General features: G+C 57.2%; 1 protein-coding gene across 3 annotated transcripts in view; it reads left to right on the forward strand.

Moving 5' to 3' along the window:
- Window positions 1-15,261, forward strand: part of DNAJB6 (DnaJ heat shock protein family (Hsp40) member B6) — a 73,785-nt gene extending 58,524 nt beyond the window's left edge. For all 3 annotated transcript variants that reach the window (XM_038559837.1, XM_038559839.1, XM_038559838.1), the window contains 2 exons: window positions 8,269-8,481; window positions 13,814-15,261. In XM_038559837.1, the coding sequence (XP_038415765.1) occupies window positions 8,269-8,481; window positions 13,814-13,896 (296 nt within the window). In that variant the 3' untranslated portion in view covers window positions 13,897-15,261. The remainder of the gene's footprint in view (window positions 1-8,268; window positions 8,482-13,813) is intronic.
- The last annotated feature ends 5,673 nt before the right edge of the window (window positions 15,262-20,934 follow it).

Consider the following 20,934-nt stretch of genomic DNA (forward strand, 5'->3'; position numbering starts at 1 on the left):
CCGCTGTTTGATTTGTTTTTCTCCTTGTCAGTTGAGTGAGTTGTTGCATTGAGCATGTCCATCCCATTGAGGCTAGGGAGGGGTGGTCCACTTGAGCTGAGAGACTTTTTTTTTCCCCGTGAATGTTTACCTGTTTTATTTTAGTCCTTCTAGAAATAGTAGCTTTTAGAGTTTCCTGTTTATTAACACTTAATTTTTTAAAATATTTTATTTATTAATTCATGAGAGACAGAGAGAGGCAGAGACAGGCAGAGGGAGAAGCAGGCTCCCTGCAGTGAGGCTGATGTGGGATTGCATCTCGGGACCCCGGGATCAGACCCTGAGCTAAAGGCAGATGCTCCTCTATGGAGCCAACCGGGTATCCCCAGATACCTAGTTTTTTTTTTTTTTTTTTTTTTAAAGATTTTATTTATTCATTCATAGACACACACACACACACACACACAGAGGCAGAGACACAGGCAGAGGGAGAAGCAGGCTCCATGCAGGGAACCCGACACGGGACTCGATCCCAGGTCTCCAGGATCATGCCCTGGGTTGCAGGCGGCGCTAAACCGCTGCGCCACCAGGGCTGCCCCAGATACCTAATTTTAGTCGTTTTTCTTCCCATTCTCTTTGTGAGTAGCATGTCTGAATTTTTCTTTACAGCCTTTTTCACAAATGTGAGTTTTTAAAATGACTTCTGAGTTCAATGTATAAAACAGTCTTCATTTTTGCTGATTTTAAGTCTTTTGTGCTTTTATTTCCATTCAAAACAGCCTGGAAAATATGAAGCACCTGTTTGGGAGGAAGTTTCAGAAACTGCAAGTTTTTGCCTAGTCGATTCTGTGAACTTTATTTTGCTGGGGTTTTTCCTTTTCTGGTTTAGTTATTTCTGTCCCTGTATATTTACCTTCTATAGACGTTTAAAATATTAACCCATCTAGAATTTTCAAGTGAAGTTATGGAGTCTCAGTTTTATTTTCTCACATGAAAGTCTTCTGTCCTTTCTCCACTGTGAGTTGTGATTTCTTAATAATTTGCCTTCGGATTTTTTTTGGTTGTTGTTTTGTTTTGTTTTTTAAGATCACAGATCATAATTCTCCCTATAGTGAATAACTCCATTAAGGATGGGTTTTTTAAGAGGGAATACCTTGGCTCTCAACTCAGTTACAGCGTGACAGGGCAGACCAGGGACGGGCCTGCCCATGGACCATGCCAGGGTTGGAAGTGCAATTGAAAGGCTCAGCCTTCTGAGCGGCATGGCCTGGGGTGGACTTTGACCTGAGAGAAGTGCCTCAGTGCCTCCAGTGTGCCATACTGTGCACAGCAGGGCCCAGTGCAATGCCTGTAACATGCATTCATGGTCCTCTGTGTAACCGACTTTTAAAATTCGTATGTCCTTTAGTTTTGCTTTACATTTTCTCTTATAGAGAATCTCATGGGAATGTTGCTAGTGAGTCATGTTCACTCACGGCTGGTGTGGTGTGGACACAGGAGCCGAGTTTGGGCCCCTGGCACCGCAGTGATTCCCTGGCGAAGGGAGACTTTGCTGGGGACTGGTGCCACTTGAGCCTTTTCCTATTGGGCTGGGTGGGGGTGGGAGTGCTTGGTAGCCCCTGGGGGCTACTCATGGTGTGAGATGTGATGAAAACAACTGCAGGAGTCTGTGGCACAGATGCTTCATCTAAAATAGGCTTTTGAAAGATGTAACAGATGTATTTCATAGAACACTGAGTCACTTTGAGTAGAAACTAGGAATTTGTGGCTTGAACTGCATGTCTTCAGGAAAACCAGATTTTATGAATATGCAAACCTGTGGAAATAGAATGTTCATTGTGTTGTATAAGGTGTCTTTCCAGGATAGACTTTAGTTACTGTTAATCAAGTCCGCTGCCTTCGTCTTGGCAGGAGGCCTGCTCCAGACCCATGGTTAATGAGGCCAGGCCAGAGAGTGGTCCAGCCTGGTGGGGAGGGTAGCGTTTATAGCTCCTTCCACATGAGTCACCGCTTAGGTGGCAGGTTCCTTCCCTTTGCCCACACGGACCCCGTCCTCTGGAGTCCCTGCTGCAGCTAGAGTTAGGGCAGTGTGGCCCCGAGACCTCCACCAGGGTCACTGCAGGGGCCTCAGGGCGGCTGGGCACAGCTGGCCTTCCACCTTCCACACTGCTTGCTTTCTGCACATCATCTCCATCTTCTGCTGCCCTGGGCAGGGTGTACACGGGGCCTGGCAGCCTCCTGCAGCGGGGGTTTAGACAGGATCCCCTCGAGAGGGGGTGGGCTCCAGGGAAGAGGCTGATTTGACTCCAGATGAGCCCAGATAGAGAGTGAAGAAGCCCTAGCATGCCCCTGTATACTTCAGTGTCCATCACAATTGTCCTATGACCCCCCGGACACCACAGGGTGTGGTGACAGGGTAATCGTGACAACGCCGTGTTTAGGCCCCTGCAGCCCTGTCGGGTGGACCTGTGACACGCACGCTTGCTGCTGGGGCTGTGGGTTCCAGCCCAGTCCCCCGGGACCCGCATGTGCGTGCCCCGGGGGGCGCTTCTGCTTGTGGAGGGATCCAGAGCTGGAGCTGTGTGGGCCTCAGGAGGATGCTAAGCTGCCCTGTGCCGTAACCGACATCATCAGGCCTACACTGCTGCCGAGCATCTGAGGTCCCAGCAGGGGCCTGTCGAGGACCCTCCGCTGCTTGCCAGGCCCTGTGGCCACACGGCCCGGCAGGTCATGGATGCCGGCATGGGGATATGGGGACACGGTCAGGAGTTCTGATACGTGCTCAGAGTTGGAGGGAAGCCCGTGGCACTGGGGCCTCCACACCCTCATAGGCTGCCTCGTAGTGGCCCCTGGCGTGGGGTCCCATGCACTGTTCATCTTCTGTGCCAGGGCCCCAGCAGGAACTTCCTGTGTGTGCTCCTGGCCTTAGCCCCGGACCTGTGGGCACCTCCCTGCTCCTGGCACCGCAGCCCCTCCCAGCCAAGGCTGGGCATCCCCATGATGGTTTCCCTTCATGGAATCGGGGTCCCATTACTTTGACAAGTAGTCCTTGCCTCCCCTAATGAGCCAGCACACCTGTCTGCCTCCTGGGTGTGGCCTGCACATTGTCTTTGTGTCACGTGTCCACCTGTTGGCTGGTGCTCAGGCTGCGTTGGCTTAGGAGACCTTGTAGAATCTGTCTTGTGCCTCTGGTCCACTTGGTACCATGTCCCGGTCACATCATAGTCTGTGCTGCTCCCTGTGGCCTTCCCGCACCTCTTTTTGCCCTCCTCGGGGCTGTTGCCCACTGGCCGATGGTCCTCCGTGCTATGGATTTGCAGGGCACGAGGTGGGCGGCCCTGACCTCATCATGGCACCGTGTTCTGAGGCTGTAATAACAGGAGCTGCGTCCCACGCTGGTCCCCAGGCCCTGAGCTTTGAAGGAGTCCCCCGATGGGCCAGAGGTACATTTTTGGATGTTTGTGTAATCTCACGTTATGTTGGCAGTATTCATGATTTGAGTAAGTATGGGATTGACACGCTGCCCTCCCAAGAAAGCGGCCAGCACCAGGGCCTCTTGGATTGTACTTATTTGGGAAAAGTGATCCTGTTTTTATCTATGGAAGTTTGTTTTCATTTGCATATTATCAAGCCAGCATGCCGCTCACTGTATCTGGACTCCATTTGGGGAAAGAACGGAGGCATTTGACAGGACGGCTGTGTACACGGAGCAGCTGCCGAACATTCCTTTCATAGCTTCCCGATGATTTCAGTGTGCTTTGGCCTGGGACACTGGCAGCCCATGTGTTTGTTTTCAAATTTTATAACTTGGTGCTAAGGGCAGGACTGATTCTGGTATATTTAGTTTTCCAAATGAAAAAAGATGCTTGGACTGTCAGGAGCAACATAAAGGTCAGTTAATTCATGCACAAGAAAAAAGGCATGCAGAGCGTCTACCAAAATGGGATGTGAAACTAGATGTGACTTATTATTTTTTCCAACTAATTTGTTATTACCTTCATTCAGTACAAACCGACCAGCTCAAGTTGTTTGAACAGTGGTCGTAAATGCCACAGAAGAGGAAGAGTTTAGCAAATAATGAGCTAGTACAGAGCGTGTGGGAAACGGCGTGGGAAGAAGTCAAAGCCGTGGCTTTCAGGAAGCATGACACTGGCTTAGGGGGTGAGGTAGGGATGCAGTGATCACCCGCTTTATCTCAGAGGGTTGTAGGTTGTGCCAGGGCACCGTGGGGATTCGTGCTTGTCATCATGGCTTCGGTGAGTGACCCCTCCCCAGGCCATCTGACCCAGCGGCTGCTGCCTGAGGACCTGGCCTGGCAGTGGGAACTCCCCCGACCTGGCTCTTCAGCGTCACTGGGCTTTGGTCTGGGTTTTGGTCAGTCTTGCTGGAGCAGACGCTCTGAAGAGGGGGCTGGGGGGAGGTGTGCTCCCACCCGGGCACTGACTTCCATGGCAGGTGCTGGATCTAGGTATAGTGTGTAGGGAGAGGAGATGAGGCTGCTTTAAAATTGGGGTGAGGATCCCTGGGTGGCGCAGCGGTTTAGCGCCTGCCTTTGGCCGAGGGCGTGATCTTGGAGACTCGGGATCGAATCCCACATCAGGCTCCCGGTGCATGGAGCCTGCTTCTCCCTCTGCCTGTGTCTCTGCCTCTCTCTCTCTCTCTGTGTGACTATAATAAATGAATAATAAAAAAAAAAAAAATTTAAAATTGGGGTGAGGTAAGGCTGGGTCCAATCCTGTAGGACCACTCCTCCCTCAGAAGCTCCCTATTTTGTCACCACGAGGCCAGGACAGTTGGGGTCCTGATGGTCCATCTGACCCTGGGCATGGACATTCCTCCAGATATTCGTCTGTCCCTCTCCTTCCTGTGTCTTGTTGGCTCCCCCTCCCCATGCTCCAGCCCTAGCGATAGGAGGATAGGAGGGCGATAGGAGGATAGGAGGGCGGTGGGTGGGAGGCAGGCGGCACAGGTCAGGGCACTGAGGGACACTGGGGAGTTTGCAGCGCTCAGCCTGGGAAGTGCGGGCTTCCCACCTTCGGAGGACCAGAGCCTCCACCAGGAGGGATGGCCTGGCCCTGGGTCAAAATCCGTCGTAGCCTTGGTTCTAACCAAACCTAACTCAACCTTGGTGGGGAGGAGGGGGGAATGTCCTCCCACCAGCAGGTGGGGGATGGTGGCCTCCTGTTGCAGATGCCTGTCCATACCCACGGCGGCGTTCCTTACATGTGATGGGTTGAGTGCGTCCTTGCAGGAAGTACCCAGTGAAGACTTTTGGGTGAGACCATGATTGAGTCTTTGCTTCTCGTTTCCTTCCTCCATCCTCTTTCCCTAAATTATTTTTCCTGGTACCTGATCCCCTGTAAAGTTTTGTGGGAACTTTGTGGGGTCAGTGACTCCGTCGTCTCTGCTCCAGACCAAGGACTTCAGGAGCCCACGGTGTGTGGGGACCTGGGGGCACATAGTGGTCACCGTGCCCCTGGAAGGGTCAGGAAGACTGTGACACGTGGGTCAGCAGCACATCCTACCACTGTTTCCGAAAGGGTCCCTGTGGCCCGGGCATGCCCTGATCACACAGTGGTTCTGGACGCAGGGGCTGTGTCCAGGGCTGCAGGGCAGGAGCATCGTGGGGCAAGGTCCGAGCTGCAGGGGCCCTCCGGTGTGCCCAAGAGGGCAGGGCAGAGAGGTGCAGGCCTCTGGCGGAGCTGGCGGGCAGGCGGGGCAGCTAGGGTGGTGGCCTCATCCCTGGGACCATCCCGGGGTCCCCGGGGTCCGCCCTGAGTGGTCAGAGCCCAAGAGACCCTGGACCCACGGCGCCTTCACCCACCTGGAGCTGTCCATGTGCTATGCCTGCCCCGGAAGCTGCATGTTGGACACGTTCTCAGGATGTTCTTGAGCTTAACGCCAACACTGAGCATCACGTGGCCCTGGAGTGTGGTGTGAGCGCCTGTCCTGGGCTGGGGTGGGCACAATGGCCCTGGACTGAGGGGCACGACTGGCCTGCCCTGGGGGAGCCTGGCCTGTCTCCATGAGCTAGTGTCCCCCCTGCACCGTAAGTGAGGGAAGCCAGGCCGGCGGTCTGCACCCAGACAGGCTCCCTGCTCTTCATGGGGAGGTGGCCCATGGTGGCAGCGGGTGCTTCTGGGGGTGCTTCTGGGGGCGGCAGGAGAAATGCCACTCTTGTCTCCATCGCGTGGTTGAACCACTCGGATCTGAGCATTCCCGAGGTGCGGTAAGTGAGCTGGGCAGGCAAGTGAGCTGGGCAGGCGGTGGCTCCCCTCATGCTTCCCGGTGCCCTCTCCGCCAACCCCGGGCTCGCCGCTTATGAAGCCAAGCCCGCACAGAGAGGTCAGTGACCCCAACTGGGGCGGACAGTGCGCAGCACTTCACTGTGGGCTGTGGGCAATGGGGCATTAGGGGTGATGGGATGGGGTCAGGGCCAGGAGGGGGCAGTTGGCCTGCAGAGGTTTCCCACCTCCTTCCAAGCTGGACATAGCTGAGCCTGTGCCTTGGGTGACATCCAGGGGCCAGGGGTTACCCCGTGGCCACCAGCCCCTCCCTGAGGGTGGCCCACAGTTGGGGCGCCCACCCTATGCCACTTGCCCCCTCAGATGCTTTGAAGTCAAGCCACCGTCCAGCGGTGATTCCTTAACACCAGCTCCACGGCTCCTACTGCATGTGTTTGCAAGTCATAATTTTGTTTTATTTGCCAAAAAAACCGTACCAGACATCAAACCACAGACCCCTGAGAGGTGGGCTCCCCATGAGGGCTCTCTGGCCTTGACCTTGGCCCTGCTCATGGATACCCCACTGACTGCCCTCCCGTGGCAGACACAGGGTGCTCCAGAGCATCTGTGTCCCCTCGGTGACTGGATTAACTCTGAGGCTTAGAGGTCCTCACCGGAAACATCTGTCCAGGCCACGTGCTCGGGGCCGCCAGGTGCCCTCTCCCCACTTGGATGACAGTTTGCTTAAGCTGCTCCAGAACCTTCGGGTTTGTCCAGCAGGTGGGTTGTGTGTGGTGCCCAAGCAAGAGCTGGATATAGGCCCTTGGCCAGGCCTGGCTGCGGGGTGGGGGTTCCAGGTGCCAGAGGACACGGAGTGCACCTGTGTGGCACCACTGTGTCCAGAGCTGTTGGGTGTTTTCAGGTCCCCCCCCCCGCCGGGGAACCCAAATCTGACTTTGGAGAACCTCTAAAACACAGGCTGCACGGCATGGGCTGCCCCAAGACCTCATGTTTCTCAAGTGATTTCTGTGCTTGGTGTGGGTGGGGACACCCTAGAGCCCACCATCTCTCACCAGCATGGCTATAGTGCCCCGGGTGTGGGCACAATTGGTGCCAGGGCTTGGGGGCTAGTCCTGGCAGCTCAGAAGTTGGGTCCATGAGAAGTGCCTTCGTGTGCTCCAGGATAACCTTGGTGGGCTGCGGGGGAGGCGCCCAGCCTGGCACCTGGGTGTGAGTGCGTGACCGTGAGGCCCATGTGCTCGTGTGCAGCCCTGACCCTGCACTTTAGGACCGTCCTGGAGCGTGCTCCCCAGCGTGGGAAGGGGGAAACAAGGGATGAGACTGTGCTGTGCTTGGGGAGGCATCCGGGGAACAAGGGATGAGACTGTGCTGTGCTTGGGGAGGCACCCGGGGTTTGCCCTGGATGGAGGTGGCCTCTCTATTTCTCGGGACTCAGGGTGTTCGGTGGCAGTTGTCCCCTGGATGGTAGATGCCCCGTCCTCCCTCTAAGGGGCAGGGTGGGTATGAGGCACAGGGGAGGACCTCCCCAGGCCCATTGTTGGAGAGACGGCGACCCTGACATCGTCGTCCTTCCTTGCTCTCAGGTGCTCGCCTGCTCCTCAAAAGCTTTCAGGCAGTGAAACTTGGAATCATTCAGTGACCATTACAATTTGTTTTCTGATTTTATTCCTGGTATTTAACTAATGTGCAAAACTTTTCCACTTTTTTAAAGGACTGGGGCACCCGGGGGCTCAGTGAAGCATCTGCCTCTGGCTCAGGTCGTAATCTCGGGGTCCTGAGGTCGAGCCCCATGTCGTGTCGGGCTCCCTGCCCTGCGTGTGTCTGCTTCTCCCTCTCCCTCTGCCGCACCCCTGTGCGCCCTGTGCGCCCTGTGCGTGGAGGCACGGCGTGGCCCGTTGGCTCCTCTCTGAGGCTGGGCGGCGTCTTCCCTCTCCTCTGGCGGAAGCACGAAGGCTGCAGCTCTGGTGGCCCCAAGGTGGGGCCACAGGTCGGGGCGGAGGGTGGCGCAGCGTGAGCTCACGGCCGCCCCGTCCTCTGCTTTCAGGTGTGGCGGACGAGCTCGCGTTCCTGGAGGAGTGCCAGCGCAGAGGCCAGAGTGCGCTGCCCTCCCAGCCCGCCGGCAGCAGCGGCCAGTCGCCGAGGGCACAGAGGCCGGCCTCCCTGCCCAAACCCGAGCCTCATGACATCGCTGAAGAGGATGAGCCAGGCCGACAGCGAGCCACCCACAGCCTCTGGGACCCCTCACTGCTCTCTGCAGGTGTGCAAAGGGAAACCGAGGCAGAGCTTCCCCGCAGGGACGCCTCCCTGCCCTCCCGGGACCAGAGAGGACAGAAATCGCTCCTGTGCTGTTGTGTACTGACCTGAAGGGGTGGGCTGGGCGGGGGCACGGGGGCTGCTTGGAGCGCGGCGGCAGTGGTTGGGGCTCCTGCAAGGTTCCCCAATTAAAACGGGGTGCCAGTCCTCCACGACGGTACGGAGTGTGTTGTCTTGGCAGAGGATGCCAGGTGCTGCTTCTACTTTCCATGTTCCTTTTTGTCACTTCCCACTTGGTGCTTGGGCTCTTGCAATGTGGCCAGGACACAGGCCCCTGGCCGCCCCCCACTTAAACCTCACAGCGCTTCCTGCCGCTCGTGCCTTCACCCATGCTTGGTTCCCGGGTTGCAGACAGAATGGAGCGTCCCCACCCTGGGCATCCTGCGCCACCTTCCCCTGGGGCGCTGGCTGGGATTCCTCTCCCACCTCTGACACTCTGGATGCTAATGACCCCATCTTTCCAGAGTCCTGGCTCTGCTCTCCCCCAGCTTCTTTAATTTCTTATAAAGCCCCAAAGGGTCTTCGAAGAGTCTCCCCCATTGAAAGTTCTGGATGGTTTCTGAGAGGTTGGCTGTGCCTGTGGCTTCGACCTGTGTTCTGAGGTCCGGTCTGTTTATTTGGACTTTTCATGAGTGGGAAGCACCTGTGCCCATGTTTGCTGACCCCCCCGCCCCGGGAGTGGCCACGGTGACCCTCGTGTACTAGGCGGTAGGAGACATCGGGGTGATGGCGAGGTATGTGGCAAGGCTGCCTCTGGGCATCGGCGGAGCACCCCATTGCATCCGGGGATAAGGCCGAGGTCTGTCGGACCCTTCCTCCCCCAGAACCTTCTCCCGGGAAGTTGGCCCCTCACGCTTCTTCTGTTCTTAGGGACAGACAGACACGTGGTGGGTTTTGCTGAAGACGGAAGGCAGGTGTCCCCTGCCTGACACTGGGCGTCCTGGGGCTTTGAACCCTAGCCAGAGTGTCCTCGGGGCTGTGCTCTCACAGAGTGGTGCTGAGCAAACACATGGATCACAGTTTGGAGGCATTGGCCTTCTCGTCGTGGGGTGAAACGTTGGGGGGTTGCAAGGTCGTGCAAGTTCAGAGGATGTGTTCCTCCTTGAGTGGGCATGTGGACATTTCCCCAGTTGATTGTCAGCTCTTGGCACTGTGTGGTCTGGGTAAGAGGCCGCGTGGTACCCAGGGGTCTTGGCAAGGGGCACGTGGTGGATTCAGTTTGCCTGAACCAATCACCATTTGGACGATGGTCTTTAATGAGCAGTGTCTGGTTGGAAGGACGCCATCAACCTGCGTACCGGGTCCGAACCCCAGTTCCTGAGAACAAGGAGTGTGGCCAGGCCTCCGACCCTCTCTGTGGTCTTGCTCAGTGATGGCCAGGATCTGGGGCAGGACCTGGGCCCGTCACCAGCGCCATGTGCCCAGAGGGCACATCCCGAGTCCAGCACGGGGCTGGGGTTTCCTGGTGAGGCCGCTTGTTGGCTCGAGGGCCCTAGTACGTGGCCCCAAATCACAAAGTGGGACGCAAAGCTGGTGAATGCCTTCCCGGGCTGTGGGAGCACCCCCCTCAGGGCATTCTTCCTGCCAGCAGGGTGCTTCGCTTCTCTGCACCAACCGTTTGCAGCTCTCGGTTCTGCTTTGCAGATCCGGGCGCCAGGCAGCAGTAAAGGGGTGCTGGGGCTCCTCCCGGGAGCTCCGCCCGAGCTGGGTCCCTGGAGACCTGGACACTGCCAACCCCGGGCAGGATGGCCCATGGGCCCCAGGGTCGTCTGTAGGGGCTTCACACCTCCAGCTTGGGGGTGGATTCTTCTGGAGAACAGTGTGCATGGAGGAGCTTGGTTCCCAGCTGCTCAGGTGCCCCCCGCTCGCGCCTCAGCACTGGAGCTGCCACTAGATGGAGGGGCCCCACCCACGGAGCCCAACAGGGGGGCTGTTGGGACACAGGGGGCACGGGAGGAGGGGGCAGCGGAGGCGGCGGTGGCAGCGGCTCGGCTCCCAGTGCCCACACGGCTGGTGGCCTTGGGCGGCTTCGCGGGCTGTCCCTCTAGTGCTACTACCTGATGAACCTAACACGCTTCTCTGCCCAGAACTTTCACCGAGTCTTTCCAATGTTTCCTTCTGTGAGCGATGCTTGGTGCGTGAGCCTGTTGGAAGGCGGCCAGTGGACCTGGTGATCCCAGTGACGGCTGACAGGGGGCATGGCCTTGTCCCGGTCATAGACTCCGCAGGAACCTGCTTCCCTGTGGAGCCGCCCCGTGCCTGCTGGTGCCCCATGGCCCTTCGGAGGCCCGGCCTTGGCGCTGCCGTCCTGTTGGCTTGTAGTTTTAGATCGTTAACATCCGACAGGCATTTCTGTCCCCTTAGTCACGTTACCGCCTTGTTGTGTGGGAAGGGGGCCCTGGGTGAAGGTTTGCTTTGCCGCCGCACTGTCAGGGGCAGAGCAGGTGACCCTGGGTTTGTGCCATGGGTGTGTGGGGGGGTGGGGACCTGGGAATTGGGCTGCCTGCTTTCGGACAGGCATCCCCGGCCAGGTTGCGATGGAGCCCCTGCTCCCGGCCGTCCGCGAGCACCGGGCATTTGGCTCCCTCGGTTGGAGCCCTGGGTGCACATGCAGCACCCTGAGAAGTGTGCCGGGTCAAGTGCAGGATTGCTTATTCAGCACCTGTTTCCTTGTGTGGTTTTGAAGACCATCCCAGGCTGTCAGAGCCGCCTCTTGGGGCAAATCAAACCTCCGGGAACTTGCGTCTGTTGTGACCAGAGAGCCCTGGGCCTCTGAGGGAACAAGCAGGAGGGATGGTTGCAGGTGGTGCTGGGGTGTGGTCCTGTGGCCGCAGGCTGGTTGGCGTCCCCCACATGCCCCAGCTGCAGAGGACCTGCTGGGGGGGCTGTGCATCAGCTCCACACCCCCAGAATCTTGCCATTTGTGCTGGAATTCCTTTAGTTTGTCCCAAGTTATTTTTTGGTCATCATAAAATTAAAAATGTCTTGTAGCAGAAGTGGTATTTTATTTATCTATTTATTTTATTTTTTTAAAGGTTTACTTATTTATTTGTTCATGAGACACAGAGAGAAAGTGAAGCAGGTTCCACACAGGGAGCCCAATGTGGGACTTGATCCCGGGACTCCAGGATCACGCCCTGGGCCGAAGGCAGGCGCTAAACTGCTGAGCCACCCAGGGATCCCCTAGAAGTGGTGTTTTAATGAGAAATGTATTTCCTGGCCCTGTGCTGGGCAGCAGGTGCTCCCTGGGGAGGGGCCAGGGTGGTGGTGACCATGGCTGGAGCCCAGCTCTGCCTGATATGTGCTTGGGGGTTTCGGGGTCCCTTCAGGGTCAGGGGTTAGGATCTCATGACCAGACAAGTGCACTCAGGCCGGGCCAGGGAGGCCTCCCATGCTGTGTCCTGGAGGCAGGAGGGGGTCCTGGGCCCCCCGTGCTCCTCCGGGTCCATCTGTTCCTCCTCCTGGTTGTCATAGTCGGGCCAGGAGATGACAGCTCGGTAAAGTCAGGGGAGTGCAGGGGCGTGCAGGAAGTCAGCAGGTTTTTCTTTTTCTTCTTGGGTTATTTTACACGTAATTGGATCTGGTAGGGGGAGAGGGGGCTGCCCTCCCTCTAAGAAGTTATGCCTCAGCCCCACAGTCGGCCACGCCCCCAGAAGGCACCCGTGAAGCCTCTGAACCCCACTCCCTGTGTGTCCTTGAACCCCACTGGCGCTTGGCTGCCCTGCTCACAGCCAGCCTGGGAGCCCATCCAGGGAAGAATCCCCTCTGGAGGTTTCTCCACAGAAGACCCTCCCGGGACCGAATGGCCCATCCTGATGTCACCTCACACCTCCCGTGTGTAATCACATCTGAGAAAGGACCCAGGGACATGTCCCCAAACTAGCTCTGGTTCCCTGTTTGGTGCCTTGGAGGCTGTTCTTGTGCCCCCATTGTGGCTGTTTGGGTCTGTTCACCGGATTTGCCACTGGGTGCGGCTGTGGGTGAGCCCTCTGCATGCCCACGCCCTCACCTGCCGGGTGGGTTAGCCCTCTGTCTTCTCCCTCCTGTTCAGAACTCTGAGGCAGCTTTCCTAAACACACAGCCTTGGATGACTTAGCATCTGGCAGGTGTCACAGCCTCCGGGTGAGACAGGCAGGCCGTGTGGAACCTCAGGTGCACGAGCTACAGGGGAAAGTGCCCGGTTGCCTCAGGGGGTGAAGGAGTGGGGCATGTAGGGCCTCCTGTGTCACTTGCGTGAGGACCAAGTGGATCGGAGGCCTGTTGTCTTCGAGGTGTGTGTGGTCTCTGGTGCTGTCACGGGGTCAGCAGACCGTCCACCTGGCAGTAGGTGGTGAGGCCATTAGCCAGGCCTGGGGCAGGTGTTGGGGGTCCTTGTGCATTGGCTGAAGGTCCGCGTCTGAGGAACTGAGCCCACGTGTCTGGGACTGTGGTTCTGCAGACGGACAAGTGTCGTGCCCCCGTGGCATCTGATGACTGCGTCTGTGTCCCATCTGGATGGGAAGTGATGCTCCAGAACATGGCCTCGTAGTTAAAAACCCTGAGGTGCTTCCAGGTGATCTTTGAGTAGGCTCGGGGGCGTGCGTGAGTCCCAGCCTCACAGCGACTGGGCTGGTTCTGTCCCTTGTCCCATCAAACACGGCTCTTTGCCCTGCAACCAGCATCCAGCCCATCTGCTGGCTCATCATTCAGCACGCTGTTGAGACAAGTGAGCACAGGGCCCTAAGTTATTTCTGCACAACTGGAGCCGGGGCTGTTGGATGAACCCTCTGGGGGATGAGCAGGTGCACGTTTACCTGTCTCTCCTCCGCCTTCAGCCAAGCACAGGCTAAACATACAGCACGGGGAAAATGAAAGGTTCTTGTCCTTACATGAGAAATGGGAATGGAGAGCCCAGAACCTGCAGAGGGGACTCTGGACTGGCCAGGGCTGCAGGGAGCCCATCCCCGGGGTGGGGGGGTGGGGTCTCCAGGGGGCGTGGGGTGGGGCTGCCAAGGGCAGATGTGAGAACTCAGCAGCGTGAGCCGAGGGGCGTGTGAGCTGCACGTTGCCGCCTGCATGGCTGTGACGCCCTTCGAATAATGTCAGAGGCTCCTCTGCAATTTAAAAAGTCAGCTCATGGTTTTGTTGAGCTTCAGACGTGGACTGGAGACGAGTGGAGGCACCTGCGCTCACTGTGTCTTTTTTTAAACACGGGGGAGAATTTGGAAACCTGTTTGCCTCTTAGTGGGGAAGCAGCCGCTGTTGTGCACAGTGTTTCACGAGCCGTGTTTCCTTAGGGTTCAAAGAAGGTGGCAAGAGGAAGAAGCAGAAGCAGAGAGAGGAGTCCAAGAAGAAGAAGGCGACCAAAGGCAACCACTAGACGGACTCGCGGCCTCGCTGGCGCCCAGGCTGGCTCCGTGCGGCAGTGCGCACGCGTTAGGTAGCGGCACCTGCTTGGCCACTGTCCCAAGACCACACCTTCTCTGCACGGGGACGCTGGTGATGATCAGTCAGCGTAGGGACGGCAGGAGATGGGAGCGATGGCTGTGGGTGGTGGTGGCACGGGCGTGGAGCCTGCCTGGATTGTCCCTGCTTGTCTCCGCACTAAATCCGATAGTATCTCCTCAGGAGTGGTTAAGAACCCGGCTCCTTTTCAACTCTTCAACCACGACACCAGCTCCTGAGGCGCGTAGAGCTTTAGAGCTGCGACGGGTGCAGGCAGATAAGCGAGTGTGTGTTCACGGAATGACTTGTGGCGGTAGAGTTCCTGGAGCTAGCACTGGTGAAGGGCAGGGTGACGGGGCGGGGATCGCACTGGCATGTCAGGGCGCAGCTGCCAGGTGCTCGTCCTTCACGCCCAGGGGCGGGGGGATGGGGGTTAGGCTTCGAAGCAGCTCTGCACAGGGCCCTGGCCATACCCGTGGGGTCCCTGCGGGTGAATCACTTAGATATAAAGTCATTCCTTATATTTATCGTGGTTTTAATCTCTAGCCCAAACTTGACTTCAAATATGCTTTGATTTTTGCTGAACCCCATCTTCTTTCTTTGGACCCATAGTTCATCTTAGTGTCTGCACAGGAGCCTACAGAATTTTGTTGGGTTGTGCGTCTCGGCGCCTGGCTGGGTGGTGCTGGGGAAGGCCAGGCGAGGTTCTTAGGGCCACGCGCCCTCTCACGGTGAGACGTGAACCAGGAAGGGGAACGAAATGCTTCAGTCTGTCAACATTGACACCTTTGCAAACATCGGTTTTTTTAAACGATTTTTTTTTATCCTCCCCTGCTCCCCCTGCCTCCCTGCCCCCTGCCCAGCAAGACTCTGTGCGGTTTTCGTGCTTATGCCTCTGCATGATCAGCTGCTGCTCAACCCCTTCTACTGACTAGATCCCGAGCTGCCTCAACCCTCCTGCACGCGCCCTGCCTGGGCCGCTTCCGCAGCACGTGGGCCTGCTCACGCCACTTGGCTTAGGGGCCCTGGGGCAGAGCTTGCACGGGATCCAGGGGTGCTGGTGACTTGGGTCTGGTGGTGTCTAGCCCGCCCAGCCCCCTGTGGCCGTGTCACGGGCTTGTGAGCCAGAGATGAGTGCAGCCTTCGTGGTCTTCAGGTGACTGTTACAGGGAAGTTTGCTTTGCTTGGCTTTGGTGGGGTGGCGGTGTGGACTGCTGTGGACTGCTTACCGTGGGACACGTGCCCTGGAAGGTGTGATGTATTTTAAGTGTTACATAAATAAAATGTCAACGCAACATGGTCCCGCTCACTTGACATTGTTCCTCACATCTGCAAGTTGCACTGTTGTTAGGAATTAAAAGTAAAGACCGTTGCTGTCTGTCATTTCAACCGTGAAAGATAAAGTGATACCCGGGGCAAGAGGCTGGACTCGGAGGTCACCGTGAGATGCGGTGTTATGTTCGGGCCATCCTCCCACCAAACCAAGCTCTGTGAGCCCAGGAGCCTGGCTGGTGGCGCGGGAGCTGCTGGAGGAGGCGGGACATGTCTGGGCCGTGTGTGTCCCGGGCTCCAGGACACACCATAACAGGGCCCCAGGAAAGAGCCTCTCCCAAGGGGACGTCTGGTTTGGGGGTTCATGGCAGATCCTCACATGGGGAGTCTGCTGTCGGCACCGGGGAAGGGGGGAAGCCCAGTCCTGGCCCGTGACCCTCCCTGCGCTCCACGGCTGGTCTCGTCGGGACAAGTGTCCCTGGGAGGGTGTCCTCCAGTCATCCCAGAGCGAGCTGCCATCGGCCATCGGGCCCCTGGTCCTCACCAGGCCCTGCGGCGGGGCGGGCAGCTTACGACCGCGCTTCCCTCTGGACAGAGGCCCCACGGGCCTGGAGAGCAAGATAGGTGCTGCTTCCCAGGCTGCGAGGGGAGCATGGGACAACCCGGCCCCCAGCCTGTGCTGAGAGCGTGTGAGCTCACCCCGTCACCCCTGCCCGTGTGGGGTGTGCTCCACCCCCTCAGAGTGGGGCTGCTGTGTAGAGGCCGGGAAGCCAGCGCCCAGGCTGACCCAATTCTCTTCAGGGCAGCTGCTGAAGGCCCGGTGCCTGGTGGCCTCTCGGAGGGGCTGCATGGGTGCTGGGCAGACATGACGGTGCCGGAGGGCAGGACCCAGCCAGCCTCCTCCTGCTGCACCCTCACCCGGAGGGCCGCGTGGGGCTGGCTGGAGCTTGTGGGTGTGGGCTGGGAGGTGGTCCCAGCCAAGGGCCCCACATGCACCCACGGCTGTCCGCCAGCCCATGCCCCTGGGTTAGGACGATCACGCCTGCAAACTCCCTTTTTTTTTTTTTTTTTTTTCAAGCCATGGAAAACATTTTAATGACAACTGGCATCACAGGTATAAATAAATAGCTCCTGTCCATCTATAATATGTGCTAGAAATATCTTTTTAAAAGGTCCAGCTAAGGTTACAAGGCTTCAAGTACCCTTTCTTAGCTACAAACTCCTTTTTTTTTTTTTTAAATATTTATTTATTTATGATAGTCACAGAGAGAGAAAGAGAGAGAGGCAGAGACACAGGCAGAGGGAGAAGCAGGCTCCATGCACTGGGAGCCCGACGTGGGATTCGATCCCGGGTCTCCAGGATCGTGCCCTGGGCCAAAGGCAGGCGCCAAACCCCTGCGCCACCCAGGGATCCCTACAAACTCCCTTTTAACAGGGATTTTCACACATTTATGTTAAAGTCCTTGCACAGACAGGCCCAGGGTGGCTACACCCAGTGCCCGGAGAGTGACACGGTGCCATCTGAGACAGGTAGGGCCGTGACCTTAATAATCACATGCCCGGGGCTCCTTTGAGGGCCACCTACCCCTGCCCTTAGGAACCTGCTGCCGGGCCCGGCCCCTCGGGCTGTGTTACTCCCATGTTGCCACAGCAAGAATGAGGCTGGGCCGGGCTGCCCCTCCAAGGAGGCCACTGGTGCAGGTGCCTGAGGTCCCCTGGCCCCTACTGAGCCCATAGCTGATGACCAGTGCAGGTCACCCCTGGTGTCACACTCTCTCCTGTCTGTACCTGGGGTGCCACCTGGTGCCCCCACATTCCCATCCTCGTCTCATCCAAGTGTGTGGGTGACCTGGTTCCTGGCAGACATCGAGTGGTGGGTGGCCAGGAGCCCTGCCAGGGCCGTGCCCACTGAGGATGTGTGGGGAGGCGCGAGGACAGAGCCTTGGCATGGCATGGGCGCTGAGGTGGGTGCCTGGTGCCGGTGTGGGCTTGGGTGGGCTCTGGGCATGCCTCAACAGGTGTGTCTGTGCCTCTGACCCATGGCTCCTTGGAGAAATCTCAGCACCAGCTCCAGGCGGCAAGTGGCCCCAGCATCTTGTCACCAGTTAGGAAGTAATCCCGTAGCCATGATGTGTCCCAGACCTGCACGGACTGTTCCTCTGGGGAACGCCGAAGCAGCAGGGGGCCCCCTTCCTGGATACTGGACTGTGGCCACATTAGGAGGGATGGGCCGTGTCACTGGAGCCACTATGCTGCCTTCTCTGCGGTGGCTCTCCACCCGGCCCTGCCTGGCCTGCTGCACCCTGGGCTGTCTACAGGCACGCCAACCACAGCCTGGCAGCAGCTGGCGTTAACCCTTCACCTTTTGACTCAGGGGTTTTTATAGGTTTTGCTTGGTCAGCACCATTCATTCTTAGCGAACAAACAGAATTCAGTTTTTATGGCATGAAAATTATTGTTTCTCTGACTGACTAGCCATTACGCAGTGACACGGGGTGACCCTGGATGACACAGGATGATGAATCTTCCCGTTCCTGAGAAATGAGTGTGATATACGGGGCAGCAGTCAGTCATCTGGCTCTAGGAGGATGGGGTGGGGCTTCCAGAGATCCTGGGCTTTTTCCTGGCCAAGGGCCTGGTTTGGGGAGGACCGTACATCCCCCTGCCTACCCCTGGGGCTGCCTGCCACCTGGCTGTGTCCTGTGTCCCTCCTGATCCCAGGGCAGCAGGCCCGGGCCCAGTGGGTAGAGGGCAGAGCCTGCCCCTCCTGGGGCAGTCGTGTGGGCTGCGATACCATGTTTCTTAGGGAGGTGTATGGCATGGGGGCATGGAGGACGCTCTGCTTCTCCTGTCCTTTTACAGAGGAGAGCCCAGACTCCAGGATGTCATGTTGGTTTCCTGGAGTCCACAGAGCTGGGCCTGATGAGAGCCGGCCGTTCTGCTCCTGCAGAGCAACCCGCACGCTGCAATCTCTCCCCGTGTGCGTCCAGTGTCTCTCCCTCTGCTTTCTTGCTTGGGATCCTGTAAAGATGAATTTTCCTGGATCCACTCTGGGTCCATGAAGTGCACTTTGTACAGAAAAGCCTAATAAACCCGTCTTTCCTTCCCAGGTCTCTGAGGAACCACTTGGTGCTGTGTGCACCCCCCCCACCCCCCCTGCTGGGGACGGCGTGACAACCAACTACTTCCTCTTTCCAACCCCCCAATGAATGTGCAGACTTTAAGATCTTTCTTGTGTTGCATCCAGTGAAGTCAGTCCCAGACACTCTGAATCTAGGCTACCTAATCTGTCCAGAGGGGTGTGGATACCGGTGATCGTCAGGAGTGTGTGTACTTAATGAGGGTTACCCAGGACTTGGGGTAGCTGTGTGTGCCGGGCTGGCCTGGTGGGCCTGAGAGGCTCAGCGAAAGCTCTGGCCTTTGCGCACCCCATCCCATAGGAGGGCATGGAGGGCCCCAGTGGTGACAACAGAGTGTGGGCTGAGCCATGAAAGGGATATCAGTTTGCTCTCAGGGACCAGAGATGTTAAAAGCCTTTGGGAAAAACTCAGGGGTGATACAAGTAAAATGAAAAAGCAACATAGCTGCCCTCACATTCTCGTTTCCCAGGGTAGCTGTAGGCCCGAGGAACTGCAGGCCTGATTTCTGGATGACTAACAAAGGCTGGAAACCAGCTCACCCTTCTCTCTTCCTGGGCCAGCTTCTGCCACTAGCTCTTTCCAGAGCCCCACTGTCATTGGTCTAGTGGAGGAGAGGCCACCAACAGTGGGTCAGTCCACCCATCCACCCATGTACCCATCCATGGAGCCCGCCTGCCTGCCCTCCCTCCCTCTAACCCTCCCTCTATCCGCTTATCCATTATCCATCCATCTATCCATTCATCTACCTGTTCATCCATCTATCCATCCACCTATGCATTTATCCACTCATCCATGTACCCATCCATCCATCCACTTATCCACCTACCCACACACTCATCCATCCACCAATACATACCCATTCGTCTACCCATCCACCTATCCACCCATCCACTATCCATTCATCCACTCATCCACCCACCCACACATCCACCTACCCATCCATCCACCCTCCGTCCATTGATGCATCCATCCATCAGTTCATCTCATCTATCATCCAACCACCAATCCATCTACTATCCATACACCCACCCATTGTCCACCCATTTATCTATTCATCCAACCGACTACCACCCACCAACCCACCTGTATGCTCATTCATTCACCCATCCATCTATCCATCTACCCTTCTGTCCTTCCTTCCATCCATCCATCCATCCATCCATCCATCCATCTATCCATCCATTTACGCACCCATCTACCCATCCACCCATCCACCTATCTGTCCATCCACCCATCCATTCATCTACCCATCCATCTGTCCAGCTATCTACCCAACCATCCATCTACTTATCTACCCACCCACCCACACATCCATCCATCCACCAATCCATACTCATCCATCCACTCATCCACCCACCCATCCATATCCATCCATCCATGCACTCATCCATCACCCATCCACCAATTCATCTACCCATCCATATACACACCCATTGTCCATCCATCCATCTACCTACCCACTGACCTAGCTACTCATCCATCCATCCATCCATCCATATATCCACCCATCCACTCACTCATCCATCTGTTCATCTACCCATCCATCTACCTAACCATCCTTCCATCCATCCATCCATCCATCCACCCACCCATTGTCCATCCATTGTCTAATGTACACTGTGTGTCCAACATGTGTCAAACACAACTGTATGTGTTGCAGCCCCACCCTGCAGAGGGGACAAGAGGTGATGTCCACAGGCAGGATAAGTCACCTCCAGCCCTACCCTTGTTGTGCTCTGGCCATGGGCTCAGACAGTACAGAAGGAATTCAGAGGAGCTCATGCTGGTGGGGTTATTGAGGAGCTTCACAGGTGGGTTTTGGAGGGCAGAGGCAGCCAGACCTGTGTGCAGGCAAGGGGAAGCCTAAGCCAAGGCTTGGGGTGCAGGCTGGAGGTAGAGAGGTAAACCCGCAGAAGGGGAGGGGTTTGGGTGAAACAGGAGGAGGTGAAGCTGGCAGGAGTGTGGGCCAGGTTGGGGCAGCCTCCAGCAACAGCTAGAGCTTGGAGTGGGTGCTGAATACAGCACGTGGTGTGGCTGGAGCCCAGCAGAGCCAGCCTGGCCTAGGCGCAGACTGTTCCAAGGAGAGGACGGCGGGCTGCTGCTTTCCTGCCAGGCCCAGGGGCTCAACTGAGTGAGCAGTGGAGAACGGGCCTAACCTGAGGATCGCATCTGTGGTGAACAGTGGTCACCTGTCACTCAGCAGATCTTTCGGCCTGATGATTGACTGTCACTGAGAGGCTCTCCTGTCACATTTGGCTCTGGGAGTCCCGAGTCCTTCCTTCCTGTCCCTCATCCCTCAGGACCATGACCTGGGGAGCAGCCAGTGAGGAACCAGCCCAGAGTCATCGGCCTGTTAGAGTGGGGACAGCCCCTTGCTTGTCACCTTGTGAAGACAGACCTTGACCTACACAAGGCAGGCTGCTCTCCCTGCTTCAGGCGAGTCCCATATTGCCCACCTCAGGTGGGCCCTGAACAGGGCCTGGGGTCTTGATAGAGGCAGTGAGGAGGGTCTGCTCTGCAGAGAAAGGCCCTGACAGCAGAGTGGTTGGAGGGAGGAATCA

The sequence above is a fragment of the Canis lupus genome, chromosome 16 (genome assembly GCF_011100685.1).
Source record: "Canis lupus familiaris isolate Mischka breed German Shepherd chromosome 16, alternate assembly UU_Cfam_GSD_1.0, whole genome shotgun sequence".
Taxonomy (NCBI): Eukaryota; Metazoa; Chordata; class Mammalia; order Carnivora; family Canidae; genus Canis; species Canis lupus.